The 22,488-nt window shown below is 45.9% G+C and overlaps 1 protein-coding gene across 1 annotated transcript in view; it reads left to right on the top strand.

Annotated features, from left to right (window-relative positions):
- The window catches only part of EXD3 (exonuclease 3'-5' domain containing 3), a gene marked incomplete at both ends in the record, with an annotated part of 225,725 nt that overhangs the window by 65,649 nt on the left and 137,588 nt on the right, over window positions 1–22,488 (top strand). Inside the window, 7 exons of the mRNA XM_082009000.1 lie at window positions 7,570–7,736; window positions 12,755–12,893; window positions 13,256–13,469; window positions 14,188–14,297; window positions 15,415–15,625; window positions 16,737–16,903; window positions 19,315–19,485. Coding sequence (XP_081865126.1) covers window positions 7,570–7,736; window positions 12,755–12,893; window positions 13,256–13,469; window positions 14,188–14,297; window positions 15,415–15,625; window positions 16,737–16,903; window positions 19,315–19,485 — 1,179 coding nt within the window. The remainder of the gene's footprint in view (window positions 1–7,569; window positions 7,737–12,754; window positions 12,894–13,255; window positions 13,470–14,187; window positions 14,298–15,414; window positions 15,626–16,736; window positions 16,904–19,314; window positions 19,486–22,488) is intronic.

Here is a 22,488-nt window from a genome sequence, read left to right as displayed (position 1 = left end):
GAATCGTCAACGTTTGATAGTAATTCTTCAGGCATAACTTAACAGAAAATGTCCTGTTTTCCTCATGCAGGCTTCCATGCTTCAAGACACAAACCAAAACAGAGTTATGTAATGTTGACTTTTGTAGGAAGTTCATGAAAGTGCTTGGCAACTGTTTGAACCTTCTGAGGCTTGAGAGACCAGAGAAATGTTGCTGGGTCATATGAGGATCAGGCTCAGTGAACCTCAGTAGCAACGCACGTCACCTAATGTGCAGGATATGATGGGAGCCCTCACTTTCTTAAACTGGAGAGCACAATTTGCCATTTGCCACAGTGACACTTTGTTGGTGTGTGTGACACAATGACAGGAGGTAGATAGATAAATGCTGCTTCAAAATACACTGGGAAGATAAGGGTTGCCAGTTTGCCTCCAATGCACTGTGTTATTGCACTTAGACAAAGCATCTACTGTGATAAGTAACATATTACTTTGTGCTCTGAAAGAGTTTGGCCAATTTCCCCATCCTCATTCATCTTCAGTCTTGCCAAGTGCTGGAATGCTCCCAGAAAATATCTCCAGCCTGCCATCATGGGACCAAGAGGTGTGAGAAATCTGGAAGCATATCAAAACTGTGTGACTTATGTATTCAGAACAAGTCCTTGGTCCTTTGCTGATCCCTGGGATGAATAATATTCAGCAACTCTGGGGCCAGGGTTAGGTTAGAATTCAGAAGATGCCTGTGCAGCGATTGTGAGAAAGGGATTTCAGGGAGAAGCACAGACCCTCAGGACAGACTTCACACTGAAGTGAAGGAAAAAGAAATTGTATCTTAAAAAGCAAGTAGGTAAAGTTACCTTAGTCTATTTTTGTTTTTTATGGATGGCATGCAATTATTTCTCTCTCCAAACAAAGGTTATTTTAATAGGGTTAGCCTGACTCAGTAGCTCATTAAAGACATACATCTGTGACATTCCCTGAACAGGTAGCGGAGGGGAGAACAAGTATTGCAGGTGCGTGCACCCTGGTTTTGTGTATCAGCATACCTGGAGTCGTTGTGGGATGTAGTTGAGGAAAATGAGTTAATTGTGGGTTAAAATATAAAGAAAAGTTCTGATCTTCCCACTGGGAAAGTCCTCAAAGCGTCAGGCTACACTTGCACTGCTAAACAAGACTATGAACTGATCTGTGACCCCGAAGACAAGTGGCACTGGCTGACTTTTACCAACACGGCTTCAGGCTGCCTTCCCTCCTGGGAGGTTTGTCTGAAATCCACAGTGACAGGAGCAGGGAGACGGGAACCCTTCGCTAATGCTGTTCTGCCAGCACAGCAGCGGTGGCTAATCAGACAGTAAAAGCTGATTTTTCAGGACAGCATTTAAGTGGCTGCATTTGTGTGCTGCTGAGTAATGTGATTCAGTGCCAGTGCTGAGCTTTACCACCTTACAGATGTATCATGGTGCCCTCTTTACTGAATCTTCCCGTGTCCTGAAGCACCTGGGGGGATTGCGTTGCTCCTTTCACTTGGGCAGTTAGCAGCAACGTTGCTGTAGAGTATCACACCTTCTCCATTAAACCTCAGTTTCTGTCTGGGCTTGTGCCTTCTCCAGCCAAGAAACATTGATATCCATGTTCTGGTCACCTACTGAAGTGAAATCTGGTAATGACTGTGTCAGATTCACTGAAGTGAAATGTGTGTGCAGAGCCTTTCATCTCTGAAGTACGAAGTGGCATGTGCCCTGTGAAGTGGAGCCATTGCCAGCAGACAGTTTATCTGTTGCGTGGCTCTGTGAGTTGGGTGAAGGTTGTATGAAGGATGTCCAACACTGTGTTGAAAAAAATGTCTTAACCTCTTGCTTAATATTTTTTGAAAATACTTTCTCTTCAGACCTGACTTTGAAAGCAGAGTTCGTTCTTTACCTCTCCTATATACCTTCTCTCATCTGTGGCAGTACAAGCAGATTTTGGAGACATGATGACTTCATCTGGCAAAGATGAATGACTTCCCTCAAGGGCTGCCTGACAGAAATTTGGAAGGAATCCCAATGCAGGAAATGTATTTGGATCTGTTCAGTGTTGTTGAGCGTGATCAGGACCATCCTGTATTCTGGGTAGATGAGATCCTGGGTGTTCTTCACCCGGGAGGTGCTTGGAACTTTAAAGCAGCAGTCGCTGCAAGAAGCCGCCTGTCTGTGTAGAGACAAGTCTCGGTGCTGGGGAATGCACAGCAGTACTACTCACAGAATCAGAGGCTAATTTCAGTTAGAAGGCACCTGTGGAGGTCTCTTTTCTGCCCTCCTGCTCAAAGCAGGGCCAGCTTGGTTAGACAAGGTATCGCAGGGCCCTGCCTGGTTCCAGAGCCCCTCTGGACCCGTTGCAGTGTTTAGCCAGTCTCACTGTCACCTTTTTTTTCCTTTAGGCCTAGCTGGAATTTCTGGAAGAATCTGACTCCATCTTCTCTGTGATCCCCCAAGATAAAATTGAAGGGACGATTATATTCCCCCATATCCCCCAACTTAGCCTTCCCTAGGCTGAACAAGCCCTGCTCCCTCAGCCTCTTCTTCTACATCAAGTGCTCCAACCCACTAACCATCTCAATGGTTCTTTACTGACTCTCTCCTACTTTTCAGCATCTTTTTTACACTGGGGTGCCAAAACTAGGCACCATGTCTAGGTGTAGTCTCTCAAGTGCAGAACAGAGGGGAGTAATTTCTCCCCTCAGTCTGCTGGCTGAAGCGCAGCTGGCTATGCAGTCAGCCGGGTGAATTTTAACAGACGAGCTATAGGTTTTTTTTCTTCTCGCTGCCATTTGGTAGTGGTGTCTGGACTTCTGAACGAGAAATTGCACTGGCAAGATTGTGTGAGCTGCAGAGAGAAAAACGGAGCCAGATGCTCTCGTCACACAATATTGTCCTAGCTACTCATCACAAGCTGGCAGCTTCATTCAGGTTGCCCTGGAACAATAAACTTCTTGTGAGGAGCCCCAGTACAGCAGCAAGTTGGCTTTAAGAATTGCCTTCGCCTTGATCCGTTCAAGTGATACTGTAAGTTAGACTCCTCTAAATTGCCTTTCGGAAGAGCTGATTGCATGGCGAGGCTGGGAAGCTCAGTCTCCTGATTCACAAAGCTGAAGCTAGGTAGTGTGAACATGCCCCAGGGAGCCACATTACCAAAGCTTTGTTGAAAGAGAGAATAAAGACCACTTCCCCGCCATTGATGTGGTAATGGCCTCCAGAACACTGAAGTGTGGCTCTGTCAATGACGCACTGATTGCTATCTGAAAGTCAGTCTTCTGGGATATGAATGGAGGCTATTTTGTTCTTCTTCAGTTCATAAATTAGTGCATCTGAGTAGCCGGTGCCTGTGAGCGAGAGAACAGCTCAAGTGGTGAGAAAGCACGGCTTTCTCATGCTTCTGTCTTTGTGCCTTGGCCATGGGTGAGTGACTTGCTGCTTCCACGCGAAGCCCTGTTAGAAGTGAGTGCGGGTAAAGTTGGCGTCTTTTATCCGAGCGCCATCCCTGTAGGGTGTCCAGGAGGCGGGATCCCCCTTGTCTCGCAGAGCAGGCTGTGACCCTGGCCTGAGCTGGCCCTGAGCGTCCCAGCTCCAATCTCACGCAGAAAGGACTTCCCTTCGATGACATGCTAAGGGTGATGTGTTACTGCAGCCTCGCTCCATGTAGTACAAATGATGCTAACTCCAAAACAGAAATCTCAAGCATGAATAAAATAAAGTAACAATAAAACTAACACAATAGGATGTTCCAGGGAACCTTTAAACAAAGGTGTCTGCGAAGTACCTGTGGCACGGCAGTGAATTTAGAAACGCTATTGGTGTCCTCTGCTGCTTACAGTGGGTTTGTCCTTTCAAAGTCCAGGTTTCTTTTTCCCTTTTGAAAGTTGCTGGCTCTAAAATATTCTACTTGACGTTTTCTCTAACAGGATTTTTTTGTTGTTGATTCTGGAAGCACTTGAGAACAGAGGAAATTGGCCAAGACATTCAAAAGTTAAATTAAAATCTGACTCTGCAAATAGCCAGTGTCACTGGTGTGAATAACTCACTCTCTGGTAAAAGACGTTAAGGGAAAGCAGAAGAACTGTACCAGACAAAAATGCAACCTTACACATACAGATAAAAGTAATCTAGGGTTGGCTAGGGTGACTTCCAAAGAAGATATTGGATATTTGGACCCAAAATTATTGATAAAAATGGAAGAATTGCTGATGCTATGGGTTAAGATCAGGACATTCCTAAGCTTGCTCTGCACTGGTTGTTGTGAGTGTTGAAAAGTGTTCGGCTGGGTAAGAACAGGATTTACGGGTAGGTAATCTGCAGCAGACATTTTGGAAAGCTTTAATCATGGGTTATTGTTGGTGTCAGGAGGTTTTGTGCGCGCTTATGGATTAAAGGATGTATGATATGTCTAGAATTCAGAGAGGGATGTAAACAAGCCTCATGGTATATATAATCTGTTCCTGCTCGGAGGTGTTGCTGATGTTGATCGGAAGAGCTGTGCCAGTTTCCTCTTGAAAAGTGTTCATTTACTGAAAACAAAGTACATGAAATGTCATCCCTCGTGAAACATTTGTCCCTGCATCTGTGCCCACATCTTCTGAGGCCAAAGTTTCCACATTCTTGATTCTTGCAAAGCTGTTGTGGTGGAAGCCTTTCCCCTTTATAGCAATGTTGGGTTTTTTTCAGTAGAAAACAAACAAAGCTATTTTCCGTTTCAGAATGCAAGATGTAATATCTCTGGAGAGATTAACCTTCTTTCCAGAGTTGTTTTTGTGGTTGAAAGAATAAATCTGTTATCATTAAAATTAAAAAAAAAAATCTGCACCTCATTATTTCCAGAAATAAAGCTGACATAATGAGATTTATTAAGAATTGACTCTGGGGGAACTGAAGAGAGATCCAACCCCAAAGACTTTGTGTTCTACAAAAAAGGCAGAAAGACAATAGGATGGACACAGGGGAAGCTGGAAGAGGGAATTGCTCTGTGACGTTAGTAAGAAAATATGTTCTTTTTGGGATGGACTCTGAGAAGTGGCTTGGCAAACATGGCAGGAGGAGTCAGTCAGAGCTCCTTCGCGGGTTAGGTGCTTGGCTGAGCTCAGTTGCATGAGGCAGAGATGCGAGAGATGCACAAAGTATCAGGACTGACATGGCCAGGAGGAAGGATTCAGGAGGAAATGCAGAGTGAAAGAAGCATTAACATGGTAGCTTATCCTTTCCTGCTCTGCCCCTTCCCGAGGTTCCTTCTCCTGCTTCTCGGCTGTAACTGAGCCCCTGGGTAGCTGCTGGACCCCCGTCCTGCTGACACTGGCTCCTTGCTGTGCCACCAACCTCTTAGGAGCAGGAGTAAAAATATTCCTCCGCATATCCATGAGAAGAAATGTGGTTTGGCATTTGTCAAAGTCACAGGGGTGCAGACTTAGTGCTGAGGCAGCGGTTTTTATGAGCAGGCTGGCTTCTTGTGTGCGCTACCTGGGATGCCAAATTTTTCTGTGGCTTTTCTTCCAAGCCTCTACCCCCTCCTGCACCTCTATGGGGTGGGTCATTCTCTTTTTCTTTTTTGCTTTCTTTTTTCCTTCCCGCTTACCTTGGGGCCATCAACAGGTTTGGTTCCTGATCTCTGTGCAGGGTGTCTGCTTTGAAGACAACTTCTCACCTTTTAGTTGCTGAAGGAATGCGAGGAATGAGGCCCCGTGCCCCAGCCTACCACCCAGCCGGGCTGTGTTTGTACACGCAGTGGAGGAAGAGCAAGGTGCCTGCAGTCCTTGGGAGCAGATCGTGGCCCTGCAAGCGCTGCTCGGTGGGCAGCGAAGGAGAGATGGCAGTGGCATGTGCGGAGGGCAGGAGTGGACTTAAGTGCTGATCTGAGCATTTCACACTGAAAAATACTTGTTGGTAGTGCCAGCAGCAATGTAGCCATATAGCTACAGATCCCGATCCACCGTGCAGAGTTTCAACTTGTTTTAGCAATTAAGTTTTCTCGACAATATTAACTTCTAAGGCAGGTCCATGAATAAATCAGTCTGGCAAGAGGATTAAGTTGCTGATCTGGCTGCAGTGGCTCTGGGATATTTGCAAGCAGAGGTGGGTTGGCTGGGCAGGAGGAGGGTGTTCCCAGCCCCGTGTAGCTGTTGGGACTGTCAGCGTCACTGTGTTCCTATTTCCTCTTACAACTGCATCCACCAGGAGGGTGGAACAAGACAAACAAGCTTTGGTGAATCCAGCTGTCGCAGCGGAGACTGTTACGGGCCCTATTTGCCCGCCGTGCCCCTCGCCGATAGCTGCTCCCTCGTGCCAGGGTGGGCAGCATGCCAGGCTCCAGCCACTCTGGCTCACCACTGGGTGTTTGGGCTTAAACCACAGGCAGCCATGAGTTTGTGCCTGTGCCCCCGGGCACTGCAGTGTGCCGCGGCACAGGCACATGTTTGCTTCTGCCAGCAAACAGCTGGGAACAGGGAATGTCCTGAACTGCTCTGCCTGTTTGCAGGTGCATGTAACACAGGCTCCTACAGCGACGCTTGAGATCATTGTGTTTGTCCGTATGGCTGAAGGAATAATCCAGTTGTCACATCCACAGAGGTCTTGAATAGACACAAAGGGAGGAATTTCTTGCACCCAACCCTAGTTCTTCACAGCTGGAGCAACTCCTCCAGGTTCCTCTTGTGATCAGTGGGGATAAAGTAGGACTTTTGGAACACATTCTGTACAACCTGTTTCTGGTGCAGGGTGACACCGCTCGCACCCTGGAGCCCATCTGCAGTGCTGGCTGGGCCTGTGCTGGCTGCACAGGGCGTCTGTCCACATAGCGTGCTGTTGCATGTTGCTGGTGGAGGGACCTGGTGCCCTTGTTTTCACGGCGTGTGCAGATGGGCTGATGGCTGATGAGCAAGCCTTTTGCTTGCTGTGAACACCAAAGTCTGTCGCTCAGGAAAGCTTTGCTGATGTGTGCTACCTGTAACCTGCATGTGAGTGGCAATTCTAATTACGCATGCAAATATTCCCAAGGTGGGAGGAGACCTCCTGCGCTGTCTTACCTGGAGAAAGACTAAGCCATCCTGTTGCCTCTTCCAGGACATCAAGTCACAGCATCACTTCAGGGCTATGTACAAGCACAACATGGGACTAAAACAATCCAAACTCTTACCCCTTCCATAATTACCTGCCTAATGAGCGCAAAGACCTTTACTGTCTGGTCAGTCCCTGGTTCTGATTTTGCTTAATATAATCAGTATCTGAGCAAATAGTATGCTAGTCATCAGTCAGGCTAAATGGTATTGTTTTACCCTTGTTTCTCTGTGCTGCACCTTCAAAGTGGTATTCCCTGAACAAATAGCCTGTCAAGGGGATCCAAGGACCCCGATGAGCTCTCAGTTAACGTATGTGCTTTTCATCTTTTGGCAGAGAAGTACAGCACTCACTGGATTTGAACAAAATCACTTGTGCCCTAGGGGGATTCTTTCTCCTTTCTCCACTGGTCCAGGACACCCTGGAGGATGCTGTCTCCTGAGAGAGGGTAGAAACACCCATCATGGAAATTGTACTGACAGTCTTCCTTCACCTTTGATTCTTCTTTCAGAGCACAGTTGGAGAGAATCGATGGCTTCAAGGGCACCTGATACAGTTGCTAATCAGTTACTGTGATCTGAACACAGCGGCAAGATGGGCACAACGCTGCAATTTGCCCAAGGAGATGCTACCTTATGGAGTGGCTGATGAGCTTCAAAAGCTTCAGATCCAAGAGAGGTAAAATACTCTGTTTTGTGCCTTTTCAATGTCGATTACTTATCATACAAGGACTACCTGTTTGCTTAAAATAATCTGCCATAATGCTTCCTTGGGGGGATAATTTTGCAAAGACTTCCTCCATTTACTCAGATCACATCTTGGCTACATACATGCTGCATTTGCTTTTCATAAGCCTGGGAATATGAAAGGTACATTTTAAACTCACTCTTGAGTACTCAGAAGCTGTATGAGATTGCTTCATGCTGCAGAAGAGTCTTCAGACTCCCTCTGCCAGATCAACAGTGCAAATAAAACGATGTGGTAGGATTTGAATATGCGCTGATTACACATCTGTCAAAGTTTTCTATATACTCTACATCTCTCACTGTACTGTAATCTGGTTTAATGTCTTTTAGGAGACTTATGGCCAAGAAAATAATTTTAAAGTTCCTTAAATTTTTCTAATTGTATTTATTTTCTTCTTTATTGGTCAGCTCATAAACCATTTTTCATCCCAGTCTGTAATTTTTTCCTCATCCAAAGCTTTCAGAAGTAATGGGAATTTTTGACATTTGGGGTCAGATCCCAGAATAGTCATATTAATTGAAATTGGGATAAAACCAGACTCTCCGGCATGAATTTACCAAGTGAGCTTAAGAAGCCTTTAGTCTCCTAATTAGTTTCTGTCACTTTTTCTTTCTCCAATGCAGCCCCAATAATAAGTGCAGTGGTTCCTCTCCTGCTTTGGGAGCCCCATGTATGCAGCAGATTAGCCTGCAGTAGCCGCAGTTCCTCCCCCGATGGGAGCTTCATCCTGTTGCATGACCTGAAACAAGAGTAGAAAGGCAGAGGTACAAAAAAAACCCTGAAAAATCCTTATATGAAGAAAGGTTCTTACAACTCCTTGATTTCAAGTGCACAGAACTGTGCAAACAGCCTCAGTCAGGGACCTCTGTGAACCTGCTGGTCTAGGAGGAGCAGAGAGGAAGGATGGAGGGAAGAGAGTAGCCAGGTTCCATGCTGTGTATAGGCAAAGCTGTGCGAAGTTGAAGAGAGGCCCAAAATTTAGGAAGGCAGATATAGCCACCTAAACTGTTAGAACTGTCTGATACCCACAGCAAGCAAGATCTGGAAGAGTGCCAGGGCTTTGTAGTTCTGGTTCCGGGTATTCTGTGCTGTGTCTCTTTGAGAAAATGGCCCAAGATCATCCTCTTCATGCAACAATATCCGAGGCTGTTGCTCAGCTATGCTGTATGGAGGAAGAAAGGCTGTATTTGAAAAAATTACTCAATGCAAATGATTTACTAAGCCCCGGTAATTCACTTTTGTACTCACATGAGTGATGGTGTATCTGCCGTGCTTCAGTGACTCTATCCACGAGATGTTTAAGGAAGTTATTCAGATATAGCCGTGTTTGGCACCCTTTTTTAAACCTTTTTTTTTTCTTTCAGAAAGGCCTGCACATATGCAGGCTACTGCAAGTCATGAGGAACTGCAGAGCTTGCACGAGATACTGCATGAGGGTCATGTTAGGATCTCACCCAGCACTGCACAGGAGACGTGGAACTTTGGGCTGGATGAGGTCTGGCTGGTAGCCCTATCAACACGCAGCCCGGTAGCCTCTGTGCCCACACACGTTCGTGAGCTGAACTCCTGCAAGGCTGCAGGCTACCACAGTCCTTGGGTTCAGAGCAATTACGCAGTCACCTTGCTGGCCTGCTACAATCAAGCAGCATTTTCTCTGCTCATTCATGTGCAGGAATTCATCTAATTGGATTCTGTACACAGAAGAGGACTTACCCTGAATGCTCAATGCAAATGCAGGAGAGCTCTGGGTGGTGTGGTTGGAGTGCGGCATAGCTCAAAGCCTTGCTGTCACTTGTGGAGCTATCACATGTTTCTAGGGAGAATCAAGGCTTTTGTCAAAAACAGAAGAGAGGAAGCAGTGATAATTTTGGGGTTCCTTAGGACTCTTCCATTGTTGTACACACCAGTCACCTTTTCCAGGGTGTTGTACTTGACTGGACTTGGCACCACTTGCACCACCTCTCTTACCCTCACTGGTGAAATGTGTTGGTTTTTTTTTTTTTTAGCATGGAGATTGGTGTTTCTAGTTCAGGAACCAGGTGAGATTAGAGGAAAGTTTGTGGGAAAATCTTGACCACTCCCAAGAGTGCAAGCTGATAGTCTGTATCTTTAGTATCCTGCAAACATAGCCCTTGAAGCCTGTAATATGAGGGAGTAGCTTCCTATAGGGAGCTGAGCTACTCAGTGTATATGATGGAAATCTGAGTTTGATTTGAAGTGAACGGTGTGTCCAGGAGGAGTTGATGACATCATGCATTGCCTATTCAGCAAGGAATAAAGCCAGCAGAAGGTCGATGGTCAGGGCTCCCTGGGTAGTAAGTCGGCTGCTTTCAGCGCCGTGCTCTTGGTGTGAGAAGCAGAGGCAAGGTCCCTCTCGGCACGGCTGTTGCATGAGTCTGCACAGCCATGCTCATCTGCTACCTCACGTGGTCGAGGGCTTTCTCCAGTTACTGCAGAAAGTGTAGTTGTATGCAGATGATTTGGGTGCTTCCTTTTACCTTATGTTCTTAGTGGGACTATCCTACTGGTGTCATATGTCAGAATTATGAACCCCAGCTAACAGTTAGGGTCTGTCACTGGCTGCCTGGCTAATGCTGAAGCCTCACTAGGGGATAAGGAAACCATTTTAAGAAGACCAAGCCTGAGACTGAGTGAGATTACCTGCTCTAACAGGTTTATCATCAGGTTTGTTGTCTTCAACATTACAGCAAATTTCCATGAGTTGGAAGAGGTGTTTATGCAAAAACTGCAGCTTTCATAACTAAAAATCATATTTTTGGAGCATAGATTAGATTAACTTGAATTACATAGAAGGTGAATGAGAACACGGTATATTATTATTTTTTAATGCTGATGAGTTTGGGAGGGTCCCACAGATGGCTTTGAACAGTTCATGTGCTGAGCTTCATGGATCTGACCTTTCTGCTAGTGCAGATCTGCACTGGTTCATGTTCAAGCCCCATGTAACCTCAGGAAATATGACACAGATGTAATCACCCTCGAAACGCTGTCTGCAAAGGCCCACTTCTCCAGATGGTACATGGCTTTCTTGGAGCACAGGAAACGCTTGTCTGTGTAGGACATGCTTCTGCTTAGCTCTGATGTGTTGCTGGAGCTGCCCCCCTCCTCCCTCCTGAAGCTGCAGCAGCCGCCAGTTGGGAGCCAGAAGGTTTTTGCATGAGGTGTGATCCCTCAAAACACAAAGGGATGGTTAACAGGAGTGTGACTTAGCCACAGACTCTGTGCATCTAGGCGGATAAAAAACATCACTACACCTCTCTGGGAATGCTGTATTGTGTACGGGTGGGGTGAAGGCATGCCGATAAGGATGTGCTCTGCTGTTCATGAGGAGTTGTGACAGATGAGTAAAACCCTTTGTGCCCCAGTTTACTCATCCAGTCATGTTACCTGCTGCAGTTGCTGCTATAAAATCAGCGGAGCCATGGAACCTAATAAAACAGTCTGTCTGCCTCATTTATTGAGCTAACAAAGCAGCAGGTTCCCAGAGAGGGTGTTCACACTGCAGAGAACAAGGTGGTACCAAGCATATAAATGACATCATTTCTGCCACTGGTCACACCACATGTGGCTCCTGAACTCTGAGAATGAGTGAGAATATTCCTGGAGACCTGAGACTGCACACCTTCATTAAATATTTTATACAAATATTGACTTCCCCATGCACACAAACCCATGGAGAAGAGTGTTTGTACAGTGAAAGCTGCTATGCTACAAAATTAGTCACACCATCCCCTAAACATAAGGTTAGTAAATAGTTTCTCAAATAATAAACCATTTCAAGACTCTATGGGAAAGAGACTATGCAGAAATTTGTGATATGTCCAAAATAGCTGGATATTTTTCATTAGTTTCTTTCCTCTGATTATTGCATCATCTGGCTGAGACACCACAGCACTATGCTGACCTTCCAGTTACAAGGCCATTTCAAGAGACTCTGCTGCCTTTCGAAAAGAAAATGTGCTGTGTAAGATCCTGTTGTAGGAAATCAGTTAGCCTATTTCTGCAGGCATCTTCCAACATTCCCATGGTCTTAATACACAGATACTGAATTTCTCTGCCTGGTGCCATCTGAAACCGAAATGGAGGGAGTAGCACAAGCAAGGCATTTGGTCTGTGGGTTCAGTTAGCTGTCTTCCCCTAAACACAGAACGTTTTGAAACTTTATTTCTGGACTTTTCTCATTTCATCCCTGTGCAATGTAGGACAAATGTCCTTGTGTGACCTATGTGAACATTTTACAGGGAAGGGGAAGGAGGAGAAGAAGCTGAATAGCATCAGGGAGGTCCGTGAAGCCTTCCCAAGCCATTGCACTAAAATGCTGAGGCAGATTCACGCGTTCCCAGCTGGTAGTAATCTTCGTGTGGAGCAGTCTGAGAGTCTCTTTCTGAGCCAGTTTATGCTGTGGGGAAGTGTGAAGCTCCTGTTTGGACACAGTGCTGGTCAGAGCTGACTTCTCTGTTACGTATTACACCGTGGGAGCTAGCAGACTTCCATGTTAACCTTGAGGGCAAAAAGCAGTAAATCTAAAATGTATTATCTCTGAATGTGGAAACAGCTGCCCAACTTTGTCATCCAAGTTGCATCAGTTCTGGGAAAGAGAGCTGAGCACTGAGGATGGGGCTTGGGACTGACTCCAGCACGTGTTTTGGTTTGGGTGTTCTCTGCAGTGGGTACAGTGCGTGTGCATGGTGAGGTCTTGGACGCAGTGCCATTTCTGTGATAGGAATAGAAAGAGAGGATGTGTCAAGATGAAAGAGACTGAAATTACAGGGAAAGTGAGGAAAGAAGAGGGTAAGAGAAAGAGTTGAGTGGCATGCAGAAATAGAGGGCCAGGGTGAAATAAGGGGCTTAAGACTTCCTGATGGTCCTTCAGTCCAGGATTTCCTCTTATTGCATGGATTAAAGCTGTTGCATCTGATTCTGCGCAGGGTAGAAGAGGCCTCAAAAGAAGATCATTATGAAGAGGGTAGGAAGAAGGACTATTACCAGCTTCCTATTCCACGGTCAAATATTCACTTCCTGCAGACATGGGAAGAGATGCTGCAGTGCTGGGAAAAGGTGCTGCGGGTAAGTTTTTACTCTGGTATTTACTTTGCAGGGTCAAGGAGCAGAAACTCTGTAGCAGGCTGGTACGCAGGGTTGTATGTGGGCCACTGCCATCAAATGTCTCCCTCCCCAAGTCAAGAACAGCTGCTTCCTTTAAGCTTGTCTGATATGGGGAACACGTTGCAAATTGCCATGCCAGGAAAAGTCCCCATGAGAGTAACTCAGGTGTGCTGTGAAAGTTACTTGTCTGTGTAGCAGTTTCCACACTAGCAAAGAGATGCAGTTGCTGGAAAGGAAATGCTTGTGTTCTGGACAGGGACTATCCAGGCTACTTTCAAGCGTAGACAGTCTCTAAGTGAAGGCGGCTTTTGTCTGTGTTGCAGCCCGGGCAGGTTGTTGGCATTGACATGGAGTGGAGGCCCTCGTTTGGCATGGTCGGGAAGCCCCGTGTCTCCCTCCTTCAAATTGCTCTGAAGGATGAAGTGTTCCTCCTTGACTTGCCACGGCTCCTTGAGCAAACTGGGACGGAGGGTGAGAAGGAGAAGCTTCCTCATTTCATCCAGATGCTCTACTCAGATGCAGCCATCACTAAACTAGGTAACATGGCTCTCTTCTCACCTCAGGTCTTTACACAGCTTATTTTGTGTAATTTCTAGATCCTCTTGGGGTTGTCATTCTCTAAATCACGTATCATGGAACAGCTTTTGTAGCCCTGGGTATTCAAATACTGCCATGCCAGGAAGCAGGGTGACCTGTGTAACTGGGAGTGACAGAAATGCCTCCCCATTTCAGGTCAGACCCAAGATTTCTGATTTAGCCTTCCCCCGCAGACTTGCGATTGTTCCATACTAAACCCCGACTTGTACCCAACCTTCAGTGGTCTAGGGAAGCTTGCCATCCAGAGCTTTCTGGATTGGCTGGCCCTGTCCCAAAGCCGCTGTGTTGGACAGCAAAGCTCTCTGGCTTACCATACCTGGTTTTAGATTCTGTTTGGAGGCTTTTGGTAGGAGTTGTTAAACCCAGAGTTCAAGGGCAAATTCATAATTGCCTTTCACTGACCTAGCAGACTTTAAGTAAGCTGATCTGAAACTCAGCATTTTTCATCCACCTCTTCTCTCCCAGTATTGATCTGCAAGAGTATCTCTTAGGAACAGGAGACATGGGAGTCTGCCTTGTTCCCTATCTGAACAGTCTTTCCGCTAACGTTTATACATTTATTGTCAGCATTTTGACTCTGAACTAGACAAAACTGCTGTGCATTAGCCATTATTTGAGTTTTCCTACCTGTGTGATTTGGGTTGGTTTTTTTCTCCAGGGTATGGGATGTCTGAAGACCTTAGAAGCCTTGCAGCCACATGGTCTGCTTTGAAAGACACAGATAAGCAAGCACAAGGTGTGGTGGACCTGCTCACAGTAGACAAACAAGTAAGGACAAACACATGCAGATATGGAAAATTGTGTCTCCTGTGTGTGCTTGTAGATAACTGTCATGAATTCACAGCATTGTCTTTTTGTATCCTCTGTTGGCAGGGAGATGGCTGAATGAGTAAATAGACCTTTTCCGCTTGTGGTTTCGAGGGTAATGTGATTCTGCGAAGAAAGACAGAAGCATTTAGTTTTCATCAACTAAAAAGTTAGAGCTTGATGTACTAATAACTTTTTTCATAGCCTTTATAAAAGTTATGAAAAAGCAATTGAAATGGAGACATAGATCCCTTCAGCTTGGACAAAGTTTCTGAGCACAGGTCAATACTTGGGCTCGGTAAGAGTAAATCCTTGTAGAAACTCTGATGGTCCAAGATCATGCGGTATTGAAATAGATATTATGGAGTTAATGGTTTGTAGAGATCTCATAATGTTTGTAGGACTGCTAGTGGGTTCAGCACAGGAATTTCTGTTCAGCTGCTTCTGGGTTTGCACACAGTAGTTCTTAGCAGTCTGCAGAAATGTGAAGGACAACTATTTTAAAGGGTAAAATTCACAGAGTGTGTTTAAAGCTGTGGGTTGGGGTGAACCCATATCTTTGGGACTGATAGTTTAACCTGGGAAGTGCTGCAGGGTCTGAGGTACCTGCCAACAGCTGTGCCTCAGCTTAATCTGAGAAATGGCAACTGCAGAAAGGCCATTGCCCACTGCGTAACAGGAATGCCTTTTCTCACTGGAGCTCAGAGGAGAAAGGTGCTGAACTACCGCTGCTATTCTTTTATTGACTTGGTGCCCAACAGCCTCCAGCATGGCTGAGCACCCTACAGACCTCTGAGAAGTCAGTCACAGCCCCACTGCTCGGATGCAATGCTGTATGACAATGTACTTTTTTTCCTTCCCTGGCTATGAAGACGATTTCTTTCCAGCAAGTGTGTTTGTTAAACAAATAACCAGACGATCTAATGCCATCCCAGCCCTTGTCTGAGACAACGGGACTCAATATGCCAGGCGAGAGATAAAAATGATGGGGTTGCTGCATGGCCCCACCCACTGGAATAGGAGGTGTTGTAGAAGTTGTTTCATAACCATGTGGTTTATATCTTTTTCTTTCCATCAGCTGCAGAAGAGCTCCATTGACTGGAAGAAGGGCAGCCGGAAGGTCGATGTACTGTCCCCAGAGCAGAGCTATGAAGATAGAAGTTTCAGGCAGCCAGAGAAAGGACTCAGCCTCTTGGTGCAACATGTGCTGGGGAAACCTCTAGATAAAACAGAGCAGCTGTCTAACTGGGAGAAACGGCCTCTGCGGGAGGAACAGATACTCTATGCAGGTCTGGTCACTGACTCTCTGGCAAGGTGCTGCAGATTGTCCATTACAGGCTGTGTTTGTCTGTTCTCTTTCACCAGGAAAATCGTTAAGTAGCAAACGAAGAAGATGGCTTTGCAGATTAGTTTCTATTCAGAGAGGCCAGCACGCGTTATGTTTGTTTTTTTGCGGACATGGCTTTAATGGTTGAAGTTTAAACTGTCCAGTGGTTCATTATTCCCCTCATGAAAGAATTCCTGTGCTTTGCAGATTGTCTAATGAAACATCACCTCAGTGGAAACTCCTGTCAGTAACGGAAAGGAAGAAAGTCCACTTCCTTCTTTCTCATTTGACAGCCTTTCTGGGAAGCAAATGCTGTGTTCATTTGTCATAGTGAAGTGCTTGTTAGAGCAGGGTTAAAAATGGGTAGGCATGCTGTCAGAGCTGCAGCACAGAATCCCTGTGGAGGGACCAGTGGAGTTCATTGCTGATTACCCCAGAGTCAGAAGTCTGGGTCTAAATCTTTTCCTGGGCCATCAAAGGACAGTCTACTGAAGAGAACCACCCCTTTGTGAAATTCAACTATCCTTGAAGCTGACACAGTTCCCACAAAAGTTAATCACTAGGACTTGTAAAACTGGCTTAGAGACTTACACAGTTCCCGTTGCAAGGAACAGAAGGCACATGGCAGTGCGTGTGGGCAGGTGGTTGCAAACAACTGTTGCTACTTTTTAAGATATTGCATCTAATGGGGAAGTTACCTTCCCATAGCTGAGATGCAGTAATAAACCATGGGCCAGCCGCTGCTCAGTAACAATGGAGAGTAAAGTGGGTTGGCTGAAGCTATCTTACATGGTGGTTTGAACAGGCGCGCTACAATTTGCATTACGTTAGAGTCAGGGACAGCAGAGGGCCTGTTGCTTTTTGAGCTCTTCTGCCTTGACTCTTTGTGATCGTGTGTTAGGTTATGATGCTCACTCAGGAAGAGTGCAGGGTATGACACGAGTAAGTTGGAGCTTCAAAGAGTGTTTGTGTTCAGTGGCATTTACAAAGGTGAGGGCTTTCCCTTGCATCAGGAAAGCCGCTGTTTTACTTTTGAATGAAACCAGCTGAGGCTCATATTCCCTTATTTTCAGCTTCGGATGCGTACTGTTTGCTGGAGATCTATGAGAAACTCTGCAAGGATCCAGCAAGCTTTGGTCTGAGTTCAGACCTGACTGAGAGTCTGGTGGGAAAACCAAGCATAAAAGCCAGTTCCAAGAAGCAGCTGAATAAACAAGAAGTACCATCACCTTCTGGACAGGTTTGTAAACATCTTCAAAGAGCTGCATGTTGCTCAAGACCCCTGCAAATCATATGTTGCCTTGTCTCTCAGTCATACTATTAGCTATGCATGGCATGCCTGTTTGTAGTCTGTCCTCAGGAGTATTGCACCAAACATCTGCCTTGCTCCTCCCATTTACCGGTGAGATGTGCTTTCTCCTTTGTGTGCTTTCGTTCAGCTTTCACTGTAATTTTAGGTTCATTTGTCTTTGCAAAATGTTGGTGCAGATCTGTGTGGCAGAATCCAGCTAACCTTGCTGGTAGAAATGCTCCTTCCACATTTCCTCAGTGGCGTGTGTTTGAATTCTGTAGCCTAGGTGCTGCACCAGTACGGTTTCAAAACTCTGAGTTCTTTACTTTTGCTTTAACTGAGCTTCTACACATTGATTTCATATTGGGAATGCCTCCTTTATTATCTCTGGAGTAGAAGTCTGCAAAGTTAAAAAAAAAAACAATCCATCAAAAAAGTCTTTCTGCTGATGGCTTGTCTCTGTCTCCCAGCCCACCACCACATACTCCATGACTGGCCTGTCCCCGCAATGTATGTTGTGTCAGAGCCTTAGAACTCCACTGGCCATAACTTGGAGCTGTGTGACTCTGCTTGGAGCGTGACTAGTCCCTCTCTCTCTGTAATGAAGTTTTACTTTGAGAATGCAACCATCTGGTTGTTTATGCACCTATGAAAACATCAGCAGAAGAACAGTTTTGTTTATTAACTGGGAAGCCTTACTATGGCTGTGTATCCTTCTGAGTAGTCCCAGCTGTGCATTTACTCCTGAAGTCAATACTACCTTCCATGGTTGGACTGAGATGCTGTTGATTATAGCCACCTTTTCAGGATCCTCCTTATCAAGTGTGTGTAAATGTACAGTATCCCATTAGTCTTAGGCAGGCAGTAAAACACCAAGCTGCTCAGTAGTTTCCTAAACACTGTGTTCATGGGAATATTGTATGTTAGAACAGATCTGACTGGCTGCTGCAGAGATGGGAAAAGTAAGTGCTTCAGGCTTGAATTACCTTGTGAGCTCACGGGTCATCTTTGTGTTCTGTGCAGTCAGATTCATTAACTGCGAGATAGTTGGTAAATCCTGGACTGGGACTCAAAAAAGCAGACTTCTCCCGACGCCGCATCCTGCATGACTCCAAGTTGTCTTTCCCAGTTTCCTGGTCTACTATCTGAAGTGGGGCTAATGACACTATTCTCCTTTATAAGCTTTTTGCTCTCTGCTGGCATGAAATGTGAGAAAAAAAGCTACATATGACATTGCTGGCCACTGAATAAACACTAGCTAAGAGCCAGCTGCTGCTCCTTTACATCCATTTGAACAGAAGCAGCAGCACAGGGTTAGTGTCTTCCAACTACCTCAGCATCAAAGGGTCAGCTTGATCCGTTATCACAGCACTCTGATGTCTCAGGGCACATCTGCATCCACCAAGGTCCTTGCAGACGCTGGTGACAGCCCAGTCTACCCAGTGCTGCAGAGCCTTCAGTGCATGTGCCAGCTTCTGGGAGGTGCAGCACCACACAGATTGAGCTCTCCGATCTGAGCTAGTTCACATGGTCAGCCCGGGTGTATCTGCACGGTGTGCCACAGCATTTCCAGGCCTAAGTCTAATCTGAGCTAATCTGCAACACTGCAGTACCTCTCTGGTTCCAAAGACAGTGTAGCCCTGCATAAGTGGTGGCCGTGTCCTTCAGTCGTCTCAGCTGATTCAAGTTCCTGGAGGCAAAAGCTGAACGTTGGCGGTTCCTTAATAACTTCCCTTCTCCGTGAATTTAGCTATTGTGCTTCTAGGAGCCTTCCCGACAAAGTCTCCAACTGCAGGAACTCCTCCAGCAGCAGACATTTGAAATAAAATAAACAGAATTCAGGCACTGCCTATTTTTAAACTTCCGAAGATAACAAAGCTGACGTGGTTGCTTTGTCTACCTGTTTCTCCCTCTGTCTGTCAGATCCCCTTCCCAAATCATAACTTTGGCGCATGTATATCAATTGCAGTCTAATTTGATAGGGGAATAGCAGTCTTGAAGATCTGTTTCTGTGACTTCATGAAAATGAATGTCTCTGTAGAGCATAGAAGGCCAGGCTGGCATTTCCCCAGGGAAAAGGTACAGATCCCCAGCTTGGGTGGCCAGCTGGCCAGTGAGTGAATGGCTAATTCCAGATTAGCCCCATCATGTTCTGGCTCCTGCCCAAGTGGTAGGTGGGCAATGTAGAAAGGACATGAAGGAGGAGCTAAGAGGTGTTGCAGAGCGTGGGGGAAATTATAATATAGGTGGAAGGGGACAGCTGGATTTACCATGGCGGGTGAATGCAGGGAGGTAAAACACAAATGTACTGGAAATCAGCCTTCTGTTCTGCTGCTTACACATCTCTTGCCTTTCTGTAGCAATGCAAAGGGTCCAAAAAGGAGACCTCATGTTCCTGTGCTCCCATCTCCCCAAAGCAGTTCAGTGTGGTCTGCGATAACATGCTGCAAGGCCTCGGGCGCTATCTTCGCTGCCTTGGTGTAGACGTCCGGATGCTGGAGAATGAGGATGACCATAGGAAAGCTGCTGAGGTTAGCCATGCGCGCGTGTGGGTATGCTTATAGCTCCCATCTGTGCTCCTTGGGGAAGGCCTGCTGCTTACTGTGTAACTGCACTGGTTAGTCACTCGTGCCGAAGAGGCAGTGGGTTGGCAGGAGCTGCCCAGCACACTCTTCCTCCTGTGCCCATGCTGAGACCCAGTTCCCTGGTTCAGTCCGAGAAGCTGTGCCACATGGCAGCTGGTGTTAGCTATTCCCTACAGTAGTGTGTGGGCTTGATTCTCTGTTTCCAGGGGAGAGGAGGTGAGCAGAGAGTGCTGTGATCTCAAATCTTATTTGTGTCTCTATGCTTCTGTTGCTGACAGCTGGGATATTTCAAGTCATTAGAAGAACACAAGGAGAGTGTAAAGATGCGACCTGCAGTCTCAAGTGCCTTTGATGGGGAAGTGGTGATGTATTTGCAACAAGTCAAAAATCAGAGAAGGGAACCCAAAATTCATTTAGGTTTCTAATGGACTCCAGTTTGTGCTTACAGGGAAGGTATTTGCCTTCCTTGTGTCTGGGTGAATGGAGCAGGACCATAATCAAAAGATGGTTGTTCAATATAAAAGGGAAAATTTCCATAATACATTGCCACATAACGTCCTAGCTGACTACCACCTCTGTGAGATGACTCAAAGGTGATCAGCCATAACTTGCAGTGAAGTATTTGGGAAAGAAGGAGTCTCTAACGTACATGGGGACAATGAACATTGATCTCAACTCCCATAACAACTTTGACCCTCTGCCTCTTGGAGGAGAGACACATGCTTCTTCATTTCAGACATATTTCTACTTTGCCAGAAATGGAGATATCCAGCCCACACAGTGTGTTGCTATCAAATGTGCACTGATCAGCTGGCCTGGTGCACAGGATGTTTCCTCTTCAGATGTCTGCTTGGCCTGAATCCTGGGCAGGCTCTAACTTCTGCAGAAATAATTAATATCTCGTCTCTGCCAAACTTGCACAAGTCATTTAAACAAACTGGTTCTCACTGCCTCCCCTCAGAGTCCCGTCTCCGCTTCTTGTCCTGATACCTTATCGTGCTATGGACAGGATGTTTTACATTGCTTTCTCTATGGTGACCGGACAAACATCCTTTCACTATCAAAAGCCCTTGGAGTGTTACTGTATTGCAGAGCCTTTGATCTGTGCTTGGATAATCAAAGATAAAAATAGACTCCTCCCACCCTGCTTTATATCTGGCTAGTCCTGATTTAATAAAAGTTGAACGTTGACCATACCATGCCCAAAAACTTGTAAACGTTATTGCAAAGGCCAGGAGAAAGGTTTGGATCCTGGTCACTGAATACAAGATAGACAGTTTGGGTGTTATCCCAACACAGTCTCAAACTAGTGTCACCAGGAACACATAAGTGTGTACATAGTTAGGGTTTGTTCTTCATTAAAGTCATTTCACTAAAATGACTTATCAGTCACACATCTCCTCATGCCAAGAACTCCTGAATCACCTGGCATTTGCCCCTTATTGTTCTCATTCCTGTTGCTTGTTAAAGTGACTTCAACTATTGGTAGGCAGATGGGTCTTGTCCTTCACCTTTTATTATTTGAGATCAAACCTAAAAGCCTGAGACCTTTGTAGGCTGCGGTTGGGCAGCCATGGATTTTTTTTATTATTTCTTTGAGACTAATGCGTATGGCGGTAATTGGTTTGAAAAATCCCATTCCCAGGCTAGACATGAAGTCTGTGTCCTGCGTACTGCTTCGTGTTTTGCTGCTATTATTGGCTAAATGTTTTATCTTGGACAACAGTTGTCATGGCGAGTTTATCATGCCAGATCTGCCAGCCCGTGAGAGCAGGACCTCTGACACTACGAGCCAGTGTATCCCCCCGTTTGTCCATATTTAACTGCTGTGAGATGCCACCAGTTTGCATTCTGTGTATTTAATGGTGCCATTTAATTAGGACTTGACTGGAGAAGTGACAGATTAAAAGTTACCTGTCATAAGTGCAGACACGGAAAATCTTTAAAAATGGAAGAATAGTAGAAATCTATACTGAAAACTTCTCTGGTTAAATCTGTCCTCATGTTGACAGCAAAGAGCTCACAGTCCACCCTTACAAAAACATTTTAGCCTTTTACAAAAACATCTCCCTCTGTTCATGAGCACCAGCCTCTCTGGGAAGAGCAGCTTTGTGTCCAAGTATGGGTGCTGTGCCGTTTTCCAAGTCTTCTCATTTGGTGGGGTAGCAGTAGCATTTTTACTGTGTTACATTTATATCCTAGCTGCTGTAGCGCAATGCACGCAAGTGTTTGGCAAAGCAGGCATGCCGCTGGGGGAATTAAATTTGTACCAGCTGAGCTGGACGAGCTCCTTGACCTGACGTTAGCAGCCTGTGCCTTCAGAGCTGTGGGGATTCACCAATGCTTTCATCATGTCTTTGCCTGGCAGCGCTGTTCCGGTCCTGCACCTTGGGTGGGAGACCCTTCTGGAGGGCTTTGGGTAGTGGCCCAGGCTGGCCGAAGCCTGGCTCCCTGCTCTGCGGCAAACCAGGGAGGCCTCTCTTGAGGAGGGCTGTATGCATCCAGCTCTTCCTCACCAGGGGCTTCTGACTCCATCCCAAGGTAAAGAATGACTCCAGCTGGTAAATAATGCAGAGATTGGATCTCTCCTATACGGCAACCTTCTGTGCGTGCAAGTGCCATTACTGTGGTAAGCCACCCTTTGAATTCGCACTTATTCCTATAAGCAACGTGTTATTTCCAATTAATACGTTTTTCTTTACTTAAATCATGTCCTATGCCTGTTGTGTTTCTAGCCAGGTCTTACAGCTTGTGTTCTGCAAACTTGTCTTTGCAGAGAACCTTAAACCTATCTTTTGGGCCTTCTAGATGGGTAACTGGAAGGAGGTGGGAAAATTTCAGTGGGTGTTCCTCTTTCCTCTGCCATTTTGCAGAATCAGGTAGAGAATCAAGTGGGGTGCTTCTCATACTAACCTTAAAGGATCACCCACCAGCCTGAAGCGATTACAG

Source organism: Phaethon aethereus (genome assembly GCF_964289735.1).
Source record: "Phaethon aethereus genome assembly, chromosome: 20".
Classification (NCBI taxonomy): domain Eukaryota; kingdom Metazoa; phylum Chordata; class Aves; order Phaethontiformes; family Phaethontidae; genus Phaethon; species Phaethon aethereus.
This window is presented reverse-complemented; position numbering and strand designations above follow the sequence as displayed.